Genomic DNA, 16286 nt, shown 5'->3' on the forward strand with positions numbered 1-16286 from the left:
AGACCAACGGTGTGTGTTGCCCTGTCCCCTGCAGTCTCTTCCACAGTACAGATGGGAAAGGCCCGTGAAGGACACTTTCTCAGAATTCTGTCCAGTCTTTTTTTTTTTTTTTTTGCGGTACGCGGGGCTCTCACTGTTGCGGAGCACAGGCTCCGGACGCGCAGGCTCACCGGCCCAGCCGCTCCGCGGCATGTGGGATCTTCCCAGACCGGGGCGCGAACCCGTGTCCCCTGCGTCGGCAGGTGGACTCTCAACCACTGCGCCACCAGGCAAGCCCTGGCCAGTCTTTTTGTGAGCACAGGTCAGGTCCCATGGAGAGGGGCCTGTAAGTGCTTGTGAATTTCCCTTATGTCTGTGGCCCCCAGGGTCCTGTATTCTTTCACTAGGCTACACCCTTCCTTTACCAATTTTAGCTGAATTCTTCTTAAGGGGGTCCAACTGAGTCTGCCCCTATTAAGTTCATGTCCATCCCTCCTCAAAGGCACCTGTTTTTCCTTCGATTTGGGGCTAGCCAGTTGCCTGTGACTTCAGCTCTCGGACGGGTTAAAGGAAAGTTGTCAGAACTTCCCTGGTGGCGTAGTGGTTAAGAATCCACCTGCCAATTCAGGGGACACAGATTCGAGGCCTGGTCCAGGAAGATCCCACATGCTGTGGAGCAACTAAGCCCGTGCGCCACAACTACCGAGCCTGCACTCTAGAGCCCATGCGTTACAACTACTGATACCCACATGCCACAACTACTGAAGCCCTCCCGCCTAGAGCCCGCGCACCGCAACAAAGAGTAGAGCCCGCTCACCGCAACTAGAGAAAAGCCCGCACGCAGCAACGAAAAGCCAACGCAGCCAAGATAAATAAATTTATTTAAGCAAAAAAGAGAGTTGTGAATCTGCAGTTTGTCTAGCTTATTTTTGTTATACGGGTGGGACATTGCTCCTTCAGCTTTTTACATCCCAAACAGAAACCAGAGGTCCCCATTCTTTTTTGGAAAATAAGTACTGAAAATTGGATGCTGCTTCAGTCACCCCTTGTCCAGGCTAGTTTGAAATAATGCCTATATGTTTCCAGGTTAAAAGATACAAGAGAGTTTTTTCAAAGGGGGAAAAACGTTTGCAGGCTTATTTTGAAAAGCATTTGCTGTTCCAGACATTTGCCACCAGAGGGCGAGTCGCCGCATCACTCCCCCTCTCACTGGGTGAGGCCAGGTTTTCAACAGGGAAAAGTAAGTGTGTAAAGTGACAGGCAGAAGCATGGGAAGTACCTGAGGCTCACAGAGCGCCTGTTCTCGAGGCCGCCCTAGGCTGTACAGCTACAGGTGGGGCTCCTGGGCTCTGCAGCCTCAACCCTGACCATTGGGCCACAACTGTGCCCTCTGCATGCAAGATGCCTTCCGACATCCAGGCTGAGAGGCTGCCGGGAGCCTGCTGCGTGGTCAGGTGGTAGGGAGGCTGAGGGGGGCTGTACAGCTGTACTACTTGAGCTGGTTTATCTGAAACAAATAAACAAAAATCACAGTGGCTTCATGTGATAGAAGTTTGGTTCTCCTGCAAATAAAGTCTAAAACGGGTGTTCCTAATACAGGCAGGTCCCCTCCAAGTGGGGAGTCGGGAGCCCACTCCTGATGCCTTCCAGGGCCACCGTCATCAGAAGCCACCACGCTGGGAAGGGGTGTAGGGGAGAAGGGCCACCCACGCCTAACCACTTTGCCCAGGGCTTCCTCTCATGCCCCACGGGCGCAAGTCAGCACGTGTTCTTTCCTAACGCTAGGGTGGGGACTGGGAAATGTAGCCAGCCTGGGCAGACGCCCCCAAGGCCTCTGTCCCCTGGGAAGGTGGAGAGCCAGACCCCAAATCACCCACACTACACCCACAGAAACTGGCCCTAACAGATTATTATTCTAGAACAATGTTTCCCAGATTTGCTTGATTTTAAGACCCACGGAGGATGCTTATTTAAAATAGAGTCCTTGGGTCCGTTTCCTGGTTACTCTGGTTTGGCCATGTGCCTGGGGGCCTGGGGTGAGCACCTTTACCAAGCCCTGTCTACAGAGGGAGCCTCTATCCCCTGTCCCCGCCCATGGGTGGGAAGCCGGACCAACCCCTCTCTGTTGTCGTGGTGACTCTTGGAACTATGGGACTAGCTCCTGGGTATGGCCCACGGGAGGCTGGTCCTGAGCTACCCTGCAGCTCAGCCCTGGGAGGGGTGGCCTGTGTGTCAGAGCCACACAAAGGCAGGACTGAGCAAGCCAAGGCAGACCAAGCTGCCCCTGACCTCTCAAACCAGAGCACAGTGCCGCCCAGCCCCATCCAGATGAAAGGGAAAATCCCGAGCAAGGCTGTATTTCCCTTGTATGGGGGGGCGTTGGGGAAGCAGGGGTGGAGGAAGAGGATTATTTGTGTCTCTTTAGCAACACTGGAGGGCAGCACTGAGTCAACGTTGCCGATTTCTTATTAGAAAATCAACTATTAATGGTATTCAACCTTAGATTTTATGTATTTATTATTTATTGATTTGCCTTTCTGTTTTTGCCATGGCACCCCTGCCATGAATATGGGGAAGTGACACCAGCCTCACGGCCAGCACCTGGGAGGTGGGGGCGGGGGAGGAGTGAGGAAGAGGTCAGGTAAACCTTGGGCAGGAGCAAGGCCCCCTGCATCTTGGAGTGGTGCCTGGGGGCTCACTGTCCCCAAAGATGGGGCTCTTGGTGCTAAAGGAAAACAGCGTGTGGGAGGCCCCACGTGCTCAATCAGGACAGTAGACAGGCACTCCAGGGTCAAGGATAGGCCTGAAACAGGGAGGCGCCCACCCAGGAGCTGTCAGCTCCTAACCTACCTCCCCATCTAGAAGGGGGCCTGGCCACACCTCCCTCCTAAGCCGGTGGGACAGCAGAGGCGAGAGCCCCTGCTGGAGGCCCCAGAAGGGTCTGAGTGAAGGCTCCCCAGGCCCTGCACCGGCACGTACCATCCCCAGAAGCACTCACAGAAGCACCCGATTCTCCCTCCACCAGCCACTGGCACGGAGGCAGGAAGCCAGGCTCCAGCAACCAAGCTGCCGCCTGGCCGAGCCCCAGGCTGTGCTGCTCTGCTGGGGCCTGACCCTCAGGTGGGGCCTGCAGGGGTGCTTAGTGCAGCCCCCATGCGGCTGCTGCTCCGAGGGCAGAAATGGGGGCGGGGTAACCGTCTCCCCATTCTCTGCCCCTGACATCAACAAGGTCACCAGGAAGCTGATCCCAGCAGGCCCGGAAGCTCCCTGCAGATCCCAGACAAACCTGTAAACACCCGCCTCCGCCTCAGCCTTTCTGAGGTGGTCCCGGCTTCCCCGGAGCAGGGGCGGTACTCTGATGAGTCCACCCCTCTGTGCAGTGAGGGGCCCATCTCTCCTCACCGCCTTGTCTACCTGCACGTTCCCTCCCCGGAAGGCTCACTGGGCCACCCCAGAAAGGTTTGCCAGACTCCTGCTTGTTCACCCTCAGGGCGCTATTACCGCCTGACGGCATGAGCTGTATGTCACCTGTTTATCCTGTCCCTGGTCCGGTCCAGGATGTGAGCTCTCTGTGGCAAGGGCGACGGGGTCCCTGGGTCCCACACCGACACAGACTTGCTGCATGAACTCCCGAAAGAGCAGATGGGCCGGCAGCCCTCGCTCCCCTCCTCTGGGAGGAGATGGGTGGGTCTGGCCCCAAGCCCCCTCCCAGGTGACCTTGCTCCCTGTGCTGTCTGGCCTGGATCCTTCCTCAGAAATGGCAGAAGTAGTAATAGCTTTGTTTTGTCTGCTGCCCAAGGAGGGCACCTGCCTTTTGACCCATGTCGAGGCCAGGTCATGTCTCCAACTGCTCTTCAGGGTCCACAATAAAGAGGAATTTTAAAAAAACTATTAGTGATGGTTTTGAAACCTCTGGCCTTAACGCTCCTACTGGCATAGATGTCCTGTGTACACCCCCATTTGGTTTCCTTAATCACGGAGACACCTGGTCTCAGGGGCCCTTTCCCGTCCTCCCTGGGGGTCGCGGGGTCTTTGAGCCTCCCATCGCGCCTTGCGCCACCTGGCACGGGCCTCTCTCTTTTGCGTCCCAGCCGTGATCCCCCTGAAGGATTCGGAGCACAAGCGGCTGCCTCTGCACTTTGCGGTGGACGCCAGGGAAGGGCTGGGTGTGGCGGAAAGACGACAATGATAACTTATTGGGCCCGGCTGGCCCAATAAGACCCTACCCAGTGCCCCCTCCCCCAACGCCCTATGGGGCGGGCTGTCCCCGTGCTTCCCGGGAAGGGGCTGGGCGCCGTGCGCCCCTGCTCCTCGAGGACGGCCGCCGGCGGGCGGGGTGCGCGCGGGCGAGCTGGGGCGCGTCTCACTCTGTGTTCCTCTCTCTCTAGCCTGATCCTGTCGCTAGAAGCCAAGCTGAACCTTCTGCACAGCTACATGAATGTGACGTGAATCCGGATCCCCTCCGAGACCCGGGCGAGCCTGGAGCGCGCCAGGACGGACCGGCAGGCGCACTCGGCTCGGGGCGGGCAGGCGGGGTGCATCCTCCCCCACGGGGGCCGCCCCGCGCCGGGTCCCAGCCCCGCCCTCGGTCCTCGCCGCCCGCGGTCCCCGCCGCCCCGGCTCCGGCTGGAACGCGGGCCTGTGTGCGCGTGTGCCTACGAGTCTGGACGTAGGCGCGCGCTCCGGCTAGGGGAGTTTTTCTTCCCTTATTTTCTTGGGAAGGAGAGGAATAAACCCCGCCCACTCAGAAAACAAACCGTAGGCAAGTCACAACACAAAACTCTCTCTGCCGAGATCGGAACACGATGTGCTGCCACGGAGCGGAATTAATTATAAAAGTGTGTGTGGGTCCTTGGAAAAGGCAGGGAACCGAGGGCGTGACTCCTCGGCACCCCCTCCTTCTCTTCTCCTCTCCCCTCCAGGAAGGGAGGGCTGTGAGAAAGGGGCTGGTGCCCCACTTGGCCCCCTCCCCCGGGGAGGACCCATGCTGGCCCTGCCTCCAGATGCTAAGAAGGATTCGTTCTAAGTATCGGACTGGTTTTTTTGTGATCTCAGTAGTAAAGTCCCAGGAAAAGGGATTTGTTTAAAACCAAACTTACAAATAATTGGTCCTCCCCAGACGTCAGTTTATTTAACCATAAACTGGGGCTCGTAACGAATATTTTTTTAAGTGACACGAGGAAAGCAAGGAGGGCAGTGCCCGGCACACAGTCAGTACCCAGGACAAGCTGGCACTGTTCAGGGTGCTTTCGTACTTCAGCCTTTACGTGTATTTAATCTTCACAGGGCTCCCTGAGGCAGGTCCCGATACCCTATGTTACTGATGGCTCCAGAGTCCAGCTGCGTGGCATATGTCATAACTTGGCTGTGGGTGTTCTTTTCTAGCCTCCACGAGGGCTCCGAAGGCAACAACTCTAGCTCGAGAATCAGGAGACTCTCAGGCTGGGCCACAGCTGGGGCTGGGGACAGTGAGGCCGGAGGCCACACTGCGGGAGCAGGGTCTGCCTCCATCTGCCGCGTGAGGACAGCTCTAACCTCCTCCCTTCCTTGCCCTCCCTCTCCCTCGCTGGCCCCTCTGGCGCAGCCGGAGTCCCCGACGGTCTCGGCGGGGGAGAACGTGCAGTCCCTGACCGACTCGCTGGCCTCGGACCGCGACTCGCTGTGCAGCAACTCCAACAGCAAGAACGGCAAGGACAAAGCGAAGGAGAAGCAGCGCAAGGGCAAGGACAAGACCCGCACGGACTCCGTGGGCATCCAGCTGAAGAAGAACATGGGCAGCCTGGTGCACGGCCCGATGAGCCGCTCCAAGTCAGCCAACGGCAATCACGGCGACGCGCCCGAGCGCGGCAAGGAGAAGGCCAAGGCGCGCGCAAGGGCAGCGAGGAGGAGTCGGGAGCCTCGGCCAGCACTTCGCCTTCGGAGAAGACCACGCCGTCGCTCACGGGCAAGGCAGCAGGCGCGTCGCCAGCCGACAAAGTCGGCGGGCCCCGCGGCGATGCCTGGAAATACAGCACGGACGTGAAGCTGAGCCTCCACATCCTGCGCGCCGCCATGCAGGGCGAGCGCAAGTTCATCTGGGCCGGCCTGCTGCTCACCAGCCACCGGCACTAGTTCCACGAGGAGATGATCGGCTACTACCTGACCAGCGCGCAGGAGCGCTTCAGCGCCGAGCAGCGGCGCCGCGACGCCCCCGCCGCCTCCACGGCCAAGGGGCCGCCGCGCAGGCCTGAGGCCGAGGGCGGGCGGAGCCCCGAGCGCGCCTCGCCGGGCCCTCACGCAGCTGGTGCTCAAGCTCAAGGAGCGCCCGAACCCCGGTCGGCGGAGGGGTCACGGGCGGCGCCGCGCGGCGCGGCCTCCACGGGCCCCGGCGGCGGCGGCGGCGGCGGCGGCAGCGGCGCGCGGGCGCCAGCGGACCGGTCCCCGGGGGCAGACCCCCGGCGCCGGGGCGCCAGAGCGTTATCCACGTGGAGGCGGTGAGGCGCGCGGGACAAGGCGTGCTGCGGCCTTGGGCGTGCTGCGGCCTTGGGCGTGCTGCGGCCGTGCGCCTTGTACCCGCGGCAGAGCCGCAAACTGTCGTCGCTGAGCTACAGCCCGGCGCGCGCCGCCGCCCTGCGCACGGTCGAGTTGATGGCGCCCGCCTCCCAGGGGCCTTGCCCGGCGCGGCGGGGGCGGCAAGCTCTGCCGAGCGCAAGTCGCAGACCTACGCCAACGGCTTCGGCTCGGCGCGCGACGGCCTGGAGTTCGCCGACGCGCCGGCCGCGCGCTCGAACGGTGTGGGCGGCCCGGACGGCCACGCCAGCGAGAGAAGTGCGCGTTCTACGGGCGCGCCGAAACCGAGCACTACTGCTCGTACTGCTGCCGCGAGGAGCGGCGGCGGCGGCGGCGGCGCTAGGCGCCCGCGGCCTCGCCCTAAGCGCGCGCCGCGGCCCCGCTGGCCGGGCTGTCCTCTCAGTGCTGTCGGTGTCTCCTCCGCTCCCTGGTCCACCGGGAAGCCGGCGATCCTCAGTACGTGCCGTGTACGTGTTTGGTCAAATGTTCCTAATGGTGCCTGAACCTACACTGACGCCACTCAGGTAGTAGAGCGATAGGAAACAGCCACGCTGTTGGAAGTGGGTGTGCTAGCTAGCCTCGTACCTATGGAAACTGAATTGCCATTGCAAGAGTATTTTTGTTCCTCAATAAGAGAAGTAAAGAAATTTGCACCCCTTTGTTTTTAGAAGGGAGTGTTTTACATGCCTCTTTTGGGGGGGTGGCGGGGGCTTTTTTCTCTAACCCGGCGACTGACCTCTTACATGTAGCGGTCACCTGCGTGCGATCGGCGCCGCCCAGGGTTTCAAAGCGAACGCGCGGCCCCGGGACCGCGGTGGCGGCTCTGCTTCGGGGTCCCTCCCACCTGTGCCCCTCCCGGGCTCCTGGAGGACAGGACTGTTGGCCGCCCGCTGGCGCCCGGGTGGTCTCTGTGGCCCTTTAGAAATACGCGGCTCCACCTCATAAGCACAACCTCCTCCCACAGCCCCCGGCTCGAGCGATATTCACACTGCCCTCAAAGCCGCGGGCGTCTGTAGGATGGGTACCGGACAACCTACCCCGCAGGGCGCGGTGAGATGTAGCGATCGCTCCCGGTGCCGGGCAGCTCAGGCGACAGGAGCTTTCCAAAGACACCTTGGGCCGCAAAGGCAAGGTTCCCAACTCACTATTTGGAGTTGCCCATATATGAGAAAAGAGGACACCCTGCTCACATTTCCCCTTCAAAGACACTTCAGCAGTGAACCTTGGCCGGAGGGCACCGTAGGAGGCGACCATCGAAGCCCCAGGAGAGAGGCGAGAACTTGACCCTGCGGTCCCTGTGTAATTCCCCACTAGGCCTCCCTGAAACCCGGCCTGCGCCTCTTTCCAGAGGGAAGGGGCTGAGGGCCCCCGGGAAGGAAGCCCACCCCTACCCCGCCCCCCACCCGCATCTGTCTGGGATCAGCCAGGTGGAGGGGCGCCGCTCCCATCGGGGTCCCCTCTGCAGGGTAGGGGTAACCCTGACTGTGGCTGCAGAACACAATAGGAGAAGCCCCATCACGTCCCTATTGTATTGCCTCCTTACATTTCTTAAGAAAAAAAAAATGTCCTTAGTTACTCTGTTCTGAGTAGCTGTATGCAGCGTCTTCCTTCCAAGATTACCTCTGGAGAACACCACTCTTGGCCAAGGGCACTGAGGCGCTAAACCTGCCTCTCACTAAGGGAAGATCTTGTTTCCAAGAAATACAGATACGATGGGTAAAATCCTCACTAGCAAAAGAATCGTTTAAAACCTGTGAGAGCCTTAGAATTGCCTCTAATCCAAGAAAGAGAGGAGAAGGCGCCTCGCTTCGCTGTGGCTGTATCTTCAGAAAACACAGGAGGTAGACCATGTCTTCACTGGAGCCAGCTTCTTCTCCAGAAAGAATACTTTCCCCCTGACATAAAGAGCAGCAAAAACGGAAAACACACACACACACAAACAAACAAACAACAAAAACAAACAAAAAAAGCGAGGGGATTTCTTACTTGTTTGAAGAATTATAATAAACTAATTTGAGTATCTCCTGTGAGTAATTCCTTTTTGTTTTTAGTAATTTATTCAAGTAATTTATTTCAGTAATTTATTCAAGCTTTACATAAGTGGTTCCTTAAAATTATTAATTATATAGGATCTTAAATTTTTTCAAAAGTTTTACTTTTCATGCCAAATAATGCTTTCAATGTGTGGAAATTACTAACATTCACGTCCGTCATATTACTGGGGTTTCTTCTGTTTTAAAAAAGTAGTTTTTAAAAAATATCTCCTCAAGACGGTTTGTGGCAGCTTTTTGGACTGATTCTTCACGTCGTGCTGACCAACTGCTTTGCCATCCAAAGCTGTGAGGTCACAGGAAATAAATACTGCTTCATGTGTAGACTCCAGCTCCTGCCCTGCATCTCACAGAAGGTGCAACGTCCAGTCTGGAAAATGCTTCCTTGTGCGTTCAGAAGCCAAACACATACGCACAAGAAGTCAAGGAGGCAGAAAGTAATCTCGTGTTTGTTTTTTAATTTTTTAACATGAAAGCAGAAATTTCCAAAATTTGTCTTTCTTATGCTCTCTGCCAGGTTAAAAAAGAAAGGGAGGGAGGGAGGGAGGAAGGAAGGAAGGAAGGAAGGAATGAAAGGAGGGAGGCAGGCAAACTGAGAATAAAAATGGTCCATTTGTAGTACCAGAGGAAAAAGGAAAACCTTCAAAACCGGGCAGTGTAACTCCTAGGTATTATCAAAACACAGTGACCTGGGAATTCCCTGGTGGTCCAGTGGTTAGGACTCCTCACTCACTGCTGAGGGCGGGGGTTTAATCCCTGGTCAGGGAACTAAAATCCCACAAGCCACTCGGCCAAAATAAAAAAAAAGAGTCAAAAAATAAAGTCAAAACAAAACAACAGTGCCCTGTTCTAGCGCCTTGCATTTGTCACCTTCGCCCCACCCCCATCTGACATATGTGCCATAAATAAAAGCCTGAGATCCAGGCCCCGCCCCCACCAGGCTCCTCCCCCGGCCGCCTGAAAGGGCCCCAGTTTCTCCACCTGGTCACTGGCTGCTTCACCTGCGGGCGCCTGTGGGTGTCGCTCCCATCAGACAGGATGCCCTCCGTCCACGTAGTTTACAAATAGCCGTTTCCTCTTGCGAGAGGTCTGGATCCACCCTTCCTCTAAACACTGTGAAAAACTGAGCGAGCCCACTGTTCTGTTAAACATGCTGGTCCAGCCCCGCATGTTCACAAGAGCTCTTTAGCCCTGGTCCCTAGCCAGACATCTCAGACCAAGTGAGTTCATCAGGCTGCAGAAGAGCTATTAGAAACTGCTGTGTTTTTCACATGTGGGTCAAGAGGTCCCCTAATGTCCTTCTATGACTTTGTGGAGCCCTTTGTGGAGCGGGGTAAAGGAAGTGGATTGGGGGCACTGGGGAAAAGGAAGATGGCCAGTCCCGATTCTAGAAAGGCCGTGAGCCCCACCAGGGTGCAGGTCCTGGACGTGGGCTGCGCAGCTGCCCTGCCTGTGAGCGACCTTCCCATCCAATCTGGTCTGGCCAAACTTCCCCTTCTGGGAAGGTCGAATGTCTCTAAGTGACAGCAAGTTTCCAGAAGAATCCCAGATACTTATAAACTCCGGTGGAGTCTATTTCAGTCATTTGCTTCACACTTCCTGCATCTGCGTCACCTGGGTGTATTTTTTTAAAAATAATATATTGTGAAAGGAAGGCGTTTTTAAGGTTATTCTGTTAGTAGATTTTATGCTATGTTATGTTGGTATTTTACAAGCCAAGTTTAAACTGTACTATAGAAATTATTTTTATATTATTTTCAGAATATGCCACAGAGCAATATTTTGCACCCTTTTATTGCCACCGGGTTGTCTCCTTGGAGGGCTACCTTTAGGTGGAGTGGGGCTCCGCTGGCCTGCGGGGGTGAAACACTTTGTGTTGTTTGTTCAGATCCCCTCTGAAAGTGGAACAGTGTTAATGTCTCTTCTTTTTCTGTGGAAAGCTCGATTTGTTTTCCGTTCCTGGATTTGGGTACTCCATTTTTCCTCTTAAATGAATACTTCCTATTCACTAAGTTACTGTGGACTTTTTCTTCCCTACCACCACCCAGTGGCTCCAGTGGCGTTCTGAAAATTTGGGATCTGTTACTTTACAAACTTCATGTTTTCCAAACCGATTTGATTTATTAATCCTGGTAGTTTACAGTCAGGAATTTAGTGCCTCAAGATAGCAGGGGACACACCTTGAGGTGTGAAATCCTCTGGGCAGCGCCCACCGTCTCCGGGGATGGGGGGGGTGGGGGGGTCGTGGCTACGTGGCTCTCAACCCCTCCCTTAGCGACAACAAACTTATTTTGCAATTTACTCTACTTTGCAGAAATAAACTTAACTGATGAAAATATATTTCACGTTAGTTAAGAAAAAAGGGCTGTATCCATCAGTGGTGGGAAATTTGTGGAAGAAAAAAAAAGGCTTTGCCAAACCCATGTGTTCCATTCTCTGTGTTTTTTATGTTTACTAAGAGAAGTAGAGTACAGCGCGTTTGGGAGGGTTTCTTTCTTTAGGACACGATTCGATTTTCCTCACTGCGGTGTGGACTTTACAGATTAAGTTCCTCGAGTACTTCTTTCTTTTTTTCTCCCGATGCTTCTAATAAATAAGGAGAAAACGTGTGTTGTGGCCGAGCGGGCCCTGACTTGTCAGACCTCGGCCGTTGGGACGTTGCCTCTGTCCAGAGTCTGGTTCTGCTGTCACCTGAGCACAGGCACATCCGGGAAAGGGCCCTGTGGTGGCTGGCACCCCTGGCACCAGGGAGCAGGCACCCCCTTCCAAAAAGCCTTAAAGCGGTGGCTCTCTGGAGACCTCCGGGTCCCACCTTGCTCTTCAGTCCTAACTATACTGTAAACTTTTTGCTGCTGGAACTGGCCCGCTTTGGTGTGGGGCTCCAGGGCGGTGAGGGGCGCCCAGCTTCAATCTTGCTTCAGCCACGTCCCCACGTCCACTCTCCAGCGAGGGTCCAGTGGGTCTGCTGACACGGGGGTGTGTCCAGGGTGCTTCATCCCAGGGAGACCCACAGGGCACTCATGACGACCAGGGGCCCCCATACTCCCCCCAGGAGGCCCGGAGGCTGCAGGGAGAGCTCCTAGGCACCCCGCTTGGGAAGAGTTTCATAATTGCTCCCAGCAGTGTGTGAAATGGTCTGTTTGCAGTGATGTGGGTAGCTTTGTTTCCCCAAACCAGTCCTTCCTCCGCACTCCACCCCCAGCAGAGAAGAGAGAGGGGGCTACCCTGCGCGGACCTCTCAGGAATAAGATGCCGTGCTCCCCCTCTCCCCGCCACGCTGACTTAACACAGATGTCACCACAGGGACAGCGTGGAAGCCAGAATCTCCAAACAAGGTGAGCAATGTTACTATTTCCATTTATTTTGCAAAATATTTTGCTGAAATTTTCATTTTTGCTCTTTGATGCTTGAAAAAAGAAAAGGAGTCCCACCAACTCTAATTATGTATACAAAAAATGAATGTCCATTGCTGATCCTTTTTTATTCCTCCAAGAGAGCATCTCAAGAACACACACACAGTTCTTTAACGTAAGATGAGGAGTGCCACTGGCTTTTTAAATATAGGCTGAATACGCTCAAGACCAAAGCAACCCATTATTTTAAAGAGGCTAAATTAGTGGAGCCAGCTCCTTACAAAGAGCACTCCCACCCCTGTACTTCTCCAACCTCTGCCCCAGGCACACAGGCCTGCCTCAGGGCCTTTGCACATGCCCTTTGGCCTGGAATGTCCTCCCCCCCACACACACACACCCTCAGCCACGTGGCTCACCCGTCACTACCTGCCAGTCACTACCTGTTCCAGTGTCATCTGTCAAGGAGGCCATCCCTGACTTCTTTATTTAATAAGCCGACACATCCCACCCTCCCCACGGCCTCCCTGTGCGTGTTCCTCTCGCGTGTGAACTATTCACCCATCGTATGCCTCCCTGCAGCCCCCGCAGAATGTAAGCTCCACTCAGGCAGGAATTTTGGTATGTTTTGCTGTCCTCCTGGTGCCTACAACAGCGCCTGACACGTATTAGGTGGTGGATAAATACTTGTTGAGAAAAGAGAAGGAAATCAATAATTTGATAGCTATTAAGAGGCCTAAAAACAATCGGTGTCAGCCTTTATCAAATCGAGATTCTACTCTTACCCCTAAATGGGGAGAATTGTAGCTAAGACAGCAGCCTGGCTACTTCTCCAGCCTGTGGTTCACAGCAGTTAGATGTGGCAGTGAGCACCAGACCTGACGGTGGCAGGTCTCCCCAGTAAATGCCCGCCCCGGGGCCCTCCCTCACAGTGGTGTCACAGGGACTCCACTGTCTACAGTGGGCCCTCTGGGAAAGGCTGAGGCGGGGACAGTTTCCTCCAGGGCAGCTCTCGTGATCACGCCCCCTCCATGAGGTCACCATGGACCTGGACCATTCTGGAGAGTCCTTTATAATGGGTCCTTAGGACGCTGTGCCTTTGCAGTGGCTCCAGGGAGACAGGCCTTCCTTCCTAGAAAAAACTTGGTGGCCGCAGATGACCCAGCCCAGAAAAGGGAGTCACCACTAGCAGGACCCGTTCTTGTGTCACCAAAAGCAGGCCTTCAGGGAAGGGGAGCTGGTCACACAGGTGAGAGGGGACTGCATTGACAAAGTTGGAGGCCCCCGGTCACCCCCTCAGTCATGGGTGGGTGTGTGCTGCAGGGGCAGAGCCTGGACATCACAGAGCCAAACAACACAGCGTCCTCAGCCCCTGGCACCTGGAGACCCTCCAGCCCACCAAAGGGGGAGGGACGCTTCCTCCTCTGGACTTCCTGCCCTTGCGGGATGACCTTCCCAACTACCTAACCTTGCTCCTTACTTCTAGATCATTTGGCCAAATGTGTTTTCCTCTGAGAGCTGTTGGCAAAACACTGTTACATGCTTCTTATAGAACCCTTGTCCTACTGTGGCCTGGTTAAAAGCCTTTGTCCTTCTCTTCATCACCTTCCGTGGTTTTTTTTTTTTTTTTTGCGGTACGAGGCCCTCTCACTGTTGTGGCCTCTCCCGTTGCGGAGCACAGGCTCCGGACGCACAGGCTCAGTGGCCATGGCTCACGGGCCCAGCCGCTCCGCGGCACGTGGGATCCTCCCGGACCGGGGCACGAACCCGTGTCCCCTGCATTGGCAGGTGGACTCTCAACCACTGCGCCACCAAGGAAGCCCCCCTTCCGTGGTGTTGATATCATTTCTCTGGATGCCATGTTTTAGGGTCCCCCATTTGGGGAGGGGGATATGAGCTCCCTCGTAGCACCCCCTTGGCAGCTGCCCAGCAGACAGTGAGTGGGCCCACACGTGTGTGTCCCTTTGCTTGAACTGCCAAATAAACAAGGTCCCTTTCATTGCTGCCCTGACCGACAGTGGGGGAGAGGACAAGCTTTCCAGGGCTATCCCCTTTGCCCTCGCATACCTTTTTCCAAGGCAGGAGCCCTGCGGCCTGTCCAGTGCTTTCCCCTTGCCTGGGATGGAATCCAAACACCTGCCTTGGAGTGATGACTTGGCAGGTAGGTGGGAGCAAGCAGTTTGTCTCCACTAACTTATGATCAGAACTAGTAAAGCCACCGTGAGCAGGGTTGGAGATGGGCCGTGGCAGAGCCGGTCACCATTCAACACCCCGAGGAAGCCCCCGGACCCTCCATCACCCACGGAGCCCTTAGAGCTGCAGGGGACTTCCCTGAGTCTGTGCTCGGAGCCTGAACCCTGCTAACCCTCAGCTTTGAGCGGTGGGTCTCATTTGACTGATGGGTGTTGACGTGTACTTGCTTGGTTCCTTCCAATATGCATTGGCAAGTGAATGTAGTTCCTCTGTTTCTTTCCCTTTTTTTTTTTTCTTTTACTGGTTCAGTTGACTGATTTGGGGATGAGATACATTATTTGTTTCCCTGGTTTACTTGGTACCATGGACAAAGGAAAACAGTGTGGATTGGGATTCCTTGACTGTGGCACTAATGAAGTTTACGGCCAGATCATCCTTTTTTGTAGGGGACGGTCCTGTGTGTATTGTAAGATGTGCAGCAATGTCCTTGGCTGACCTCTACCCACTGGATGCCAGTAGCTCCCTCCCCCTGGATGTGACAATCAAAACGTCTCCAGACATCGCCAAATATCCCCAAGGCGGTAGGGGGAGGGGAAGAGTCACTGGTGTAGGTTAATTCTTCCGGCTGTCTTTCAGTCCAAAAAAGCGATAACCATTTGTTCTACTCAAGCTCTGTCTGCTGGGATGATTTCCCTTCCCCTCTGTCTTCCAGGGACACTTGACATTGGGGCTGTCATGCCCTCAGCCTGTTCTCAGCTGGAGCCAGTGCATCATGGAGAACCATCTGAAAGCACGCCTCCTTGGCCATCTGGTCACTGGGAACTTCCCAGAAGGTGTCGATTGAGGGAGAGAGGAGGCCACAAGCAAGAGGACGTGTCACAGGGTCTGAGCCATCTGTTCATGCAACTGACGTGCGCCTTCTGGGTTGTCTCAGGCTCTCACGCACCGTCTCCACGAGATAACAGTTTGCAGCCGAGTAGACCCGACTTCTTGGGAGGGCGGGACAGATCACACCCAGTCCATAATGCACTGAGCTCAGGTATGCAGTCCACTGATGTCCCCGTCAGCCATTCAGTCCCCACCGGGACCCAGTGGTAGCCAGGAGCTGTTTCTTGGAGATGAGAATACTCACATGCGGAGGAAGGCCTGGCTTTGTCCAGAACCCTGGCACTCTGCTGGGTGGTCTGCCCCCTGGGCTCTCTGCAGCATTGCTGTTGGTCACGAACACTGAGTGCCACTGGGTCTATTATGAGATGAGGTCCGGGAGCCCCACTCATACCTGGTGGCTTTACAGGTTCGTTGGTAAAGGCTTTGGGAGGGCACAGCCAAATGGCCGATAGGTTGCCTTCGAAATGCAAAAAATTTCTGCAAACGTCGTCCGTCCTTTTTTAGGTATAACGACATCTCTTTAACTTTGTTGGGCTGTCCTGAAACACTCCATGGTCTCCCCGAAGCTTTGTCAAGGTGATGGGCCCCCGAATGTTTGTGGGGGGTTTTCTCCCTCTTTTGTGTCTCAAGAAGGCAGGTGTGATCTGCACGAGGATGCCAATGGTGGCTCCAGCGTGGCGTTCTGCGGGGCCTCTGTCAGCTGTGCTGTGGCAGAGAGCAGGAAGGTGGCATGAGCCCCAGGCGCCCCTAGGCATGAACAAACTGTTTCTGGTGGTCCTTGCAGATGGACAGGGAGAACCAAAGGTGCCCATCAGAGCCCACGCTGTGGAACGATAAGGGGATGCCTTAGGAACGCACTCAAGTCATTGATAGCCCCACGAATCGCTGCGATTCCCCCAGGATGAAAATTAATCACCTTTGCTTTATTCTCCTGGTAGGGAGGGGAAATGCCAGGACTTTCACTTTTGTCCCATGTCTACCGAAGTAGCATCCACACCAAGGGGGGAGAGCCGACGTGGAGGCTCAGCCAGCAGCCGAGTATAACCCCTCCAACCGCGCATTGGGAACTGGGGAGATGACCACAGACCGGCCAGTGCCCTGGACACCCACACTTGGGATAAAACTCTTTTTATCCTCTGACCTCCACAAGCCCCCACTTTGACCGTGGGTCCACAGGGCTGTTTGTTTGTTTGTTTGTTTTTGTGGTACACGGGCCTCTCCCTGTTGTGGCCTCTCCCGCTGCGGAGCACAGGCTCCGGACGCGCAGGCTCAGAGG

At 55.6% G+C, this 16286-nt stretch overlaps 1 protein-coding gene across 1 annotated transcript; it reads left to right on the plus strand.

Annotated features, from left to right (window-relative positions):
• The first annotated feature begins 3491 nt into the window (after window positions 1-3491).
• OTUD7A (OTU deubiquitinase 7A) lies at window positions 3492-6871 on the plus strand. The gene is given in 12 exon segments (XM_065871776.1): window positions 3492-3498; window positions 4071-4129; window positions 4131-4171; window positions 4353-4451; window positions 5548-5840; window positions 5843-6251; window positions 6253-6293; window positions 6296-6357; window positions 6360-6455; window positions 6457-6616; window positions 6619-6750; window positions 6753-6871. Coding segments are annotated over 12 exon segments (1518 nt in total).
• The last annotated feature ends 9415 nt before the right edge of the window (window positions 6872-16286 follow it).

Source organism: Phocoena phocoena, chromosome 2 (genome assembly GCF_963924675.1).
Source record: "Phocoena phocoena chromosome 2, mPhoPho1.1, whole genome shotgun sequence".
Taxonomy (NCBI): Eukaryota; Metazoa; Chordata; class Mammalia; order Artiodactyla; family Phocoenidae; genus Phocoena; species Phocoena phocoena.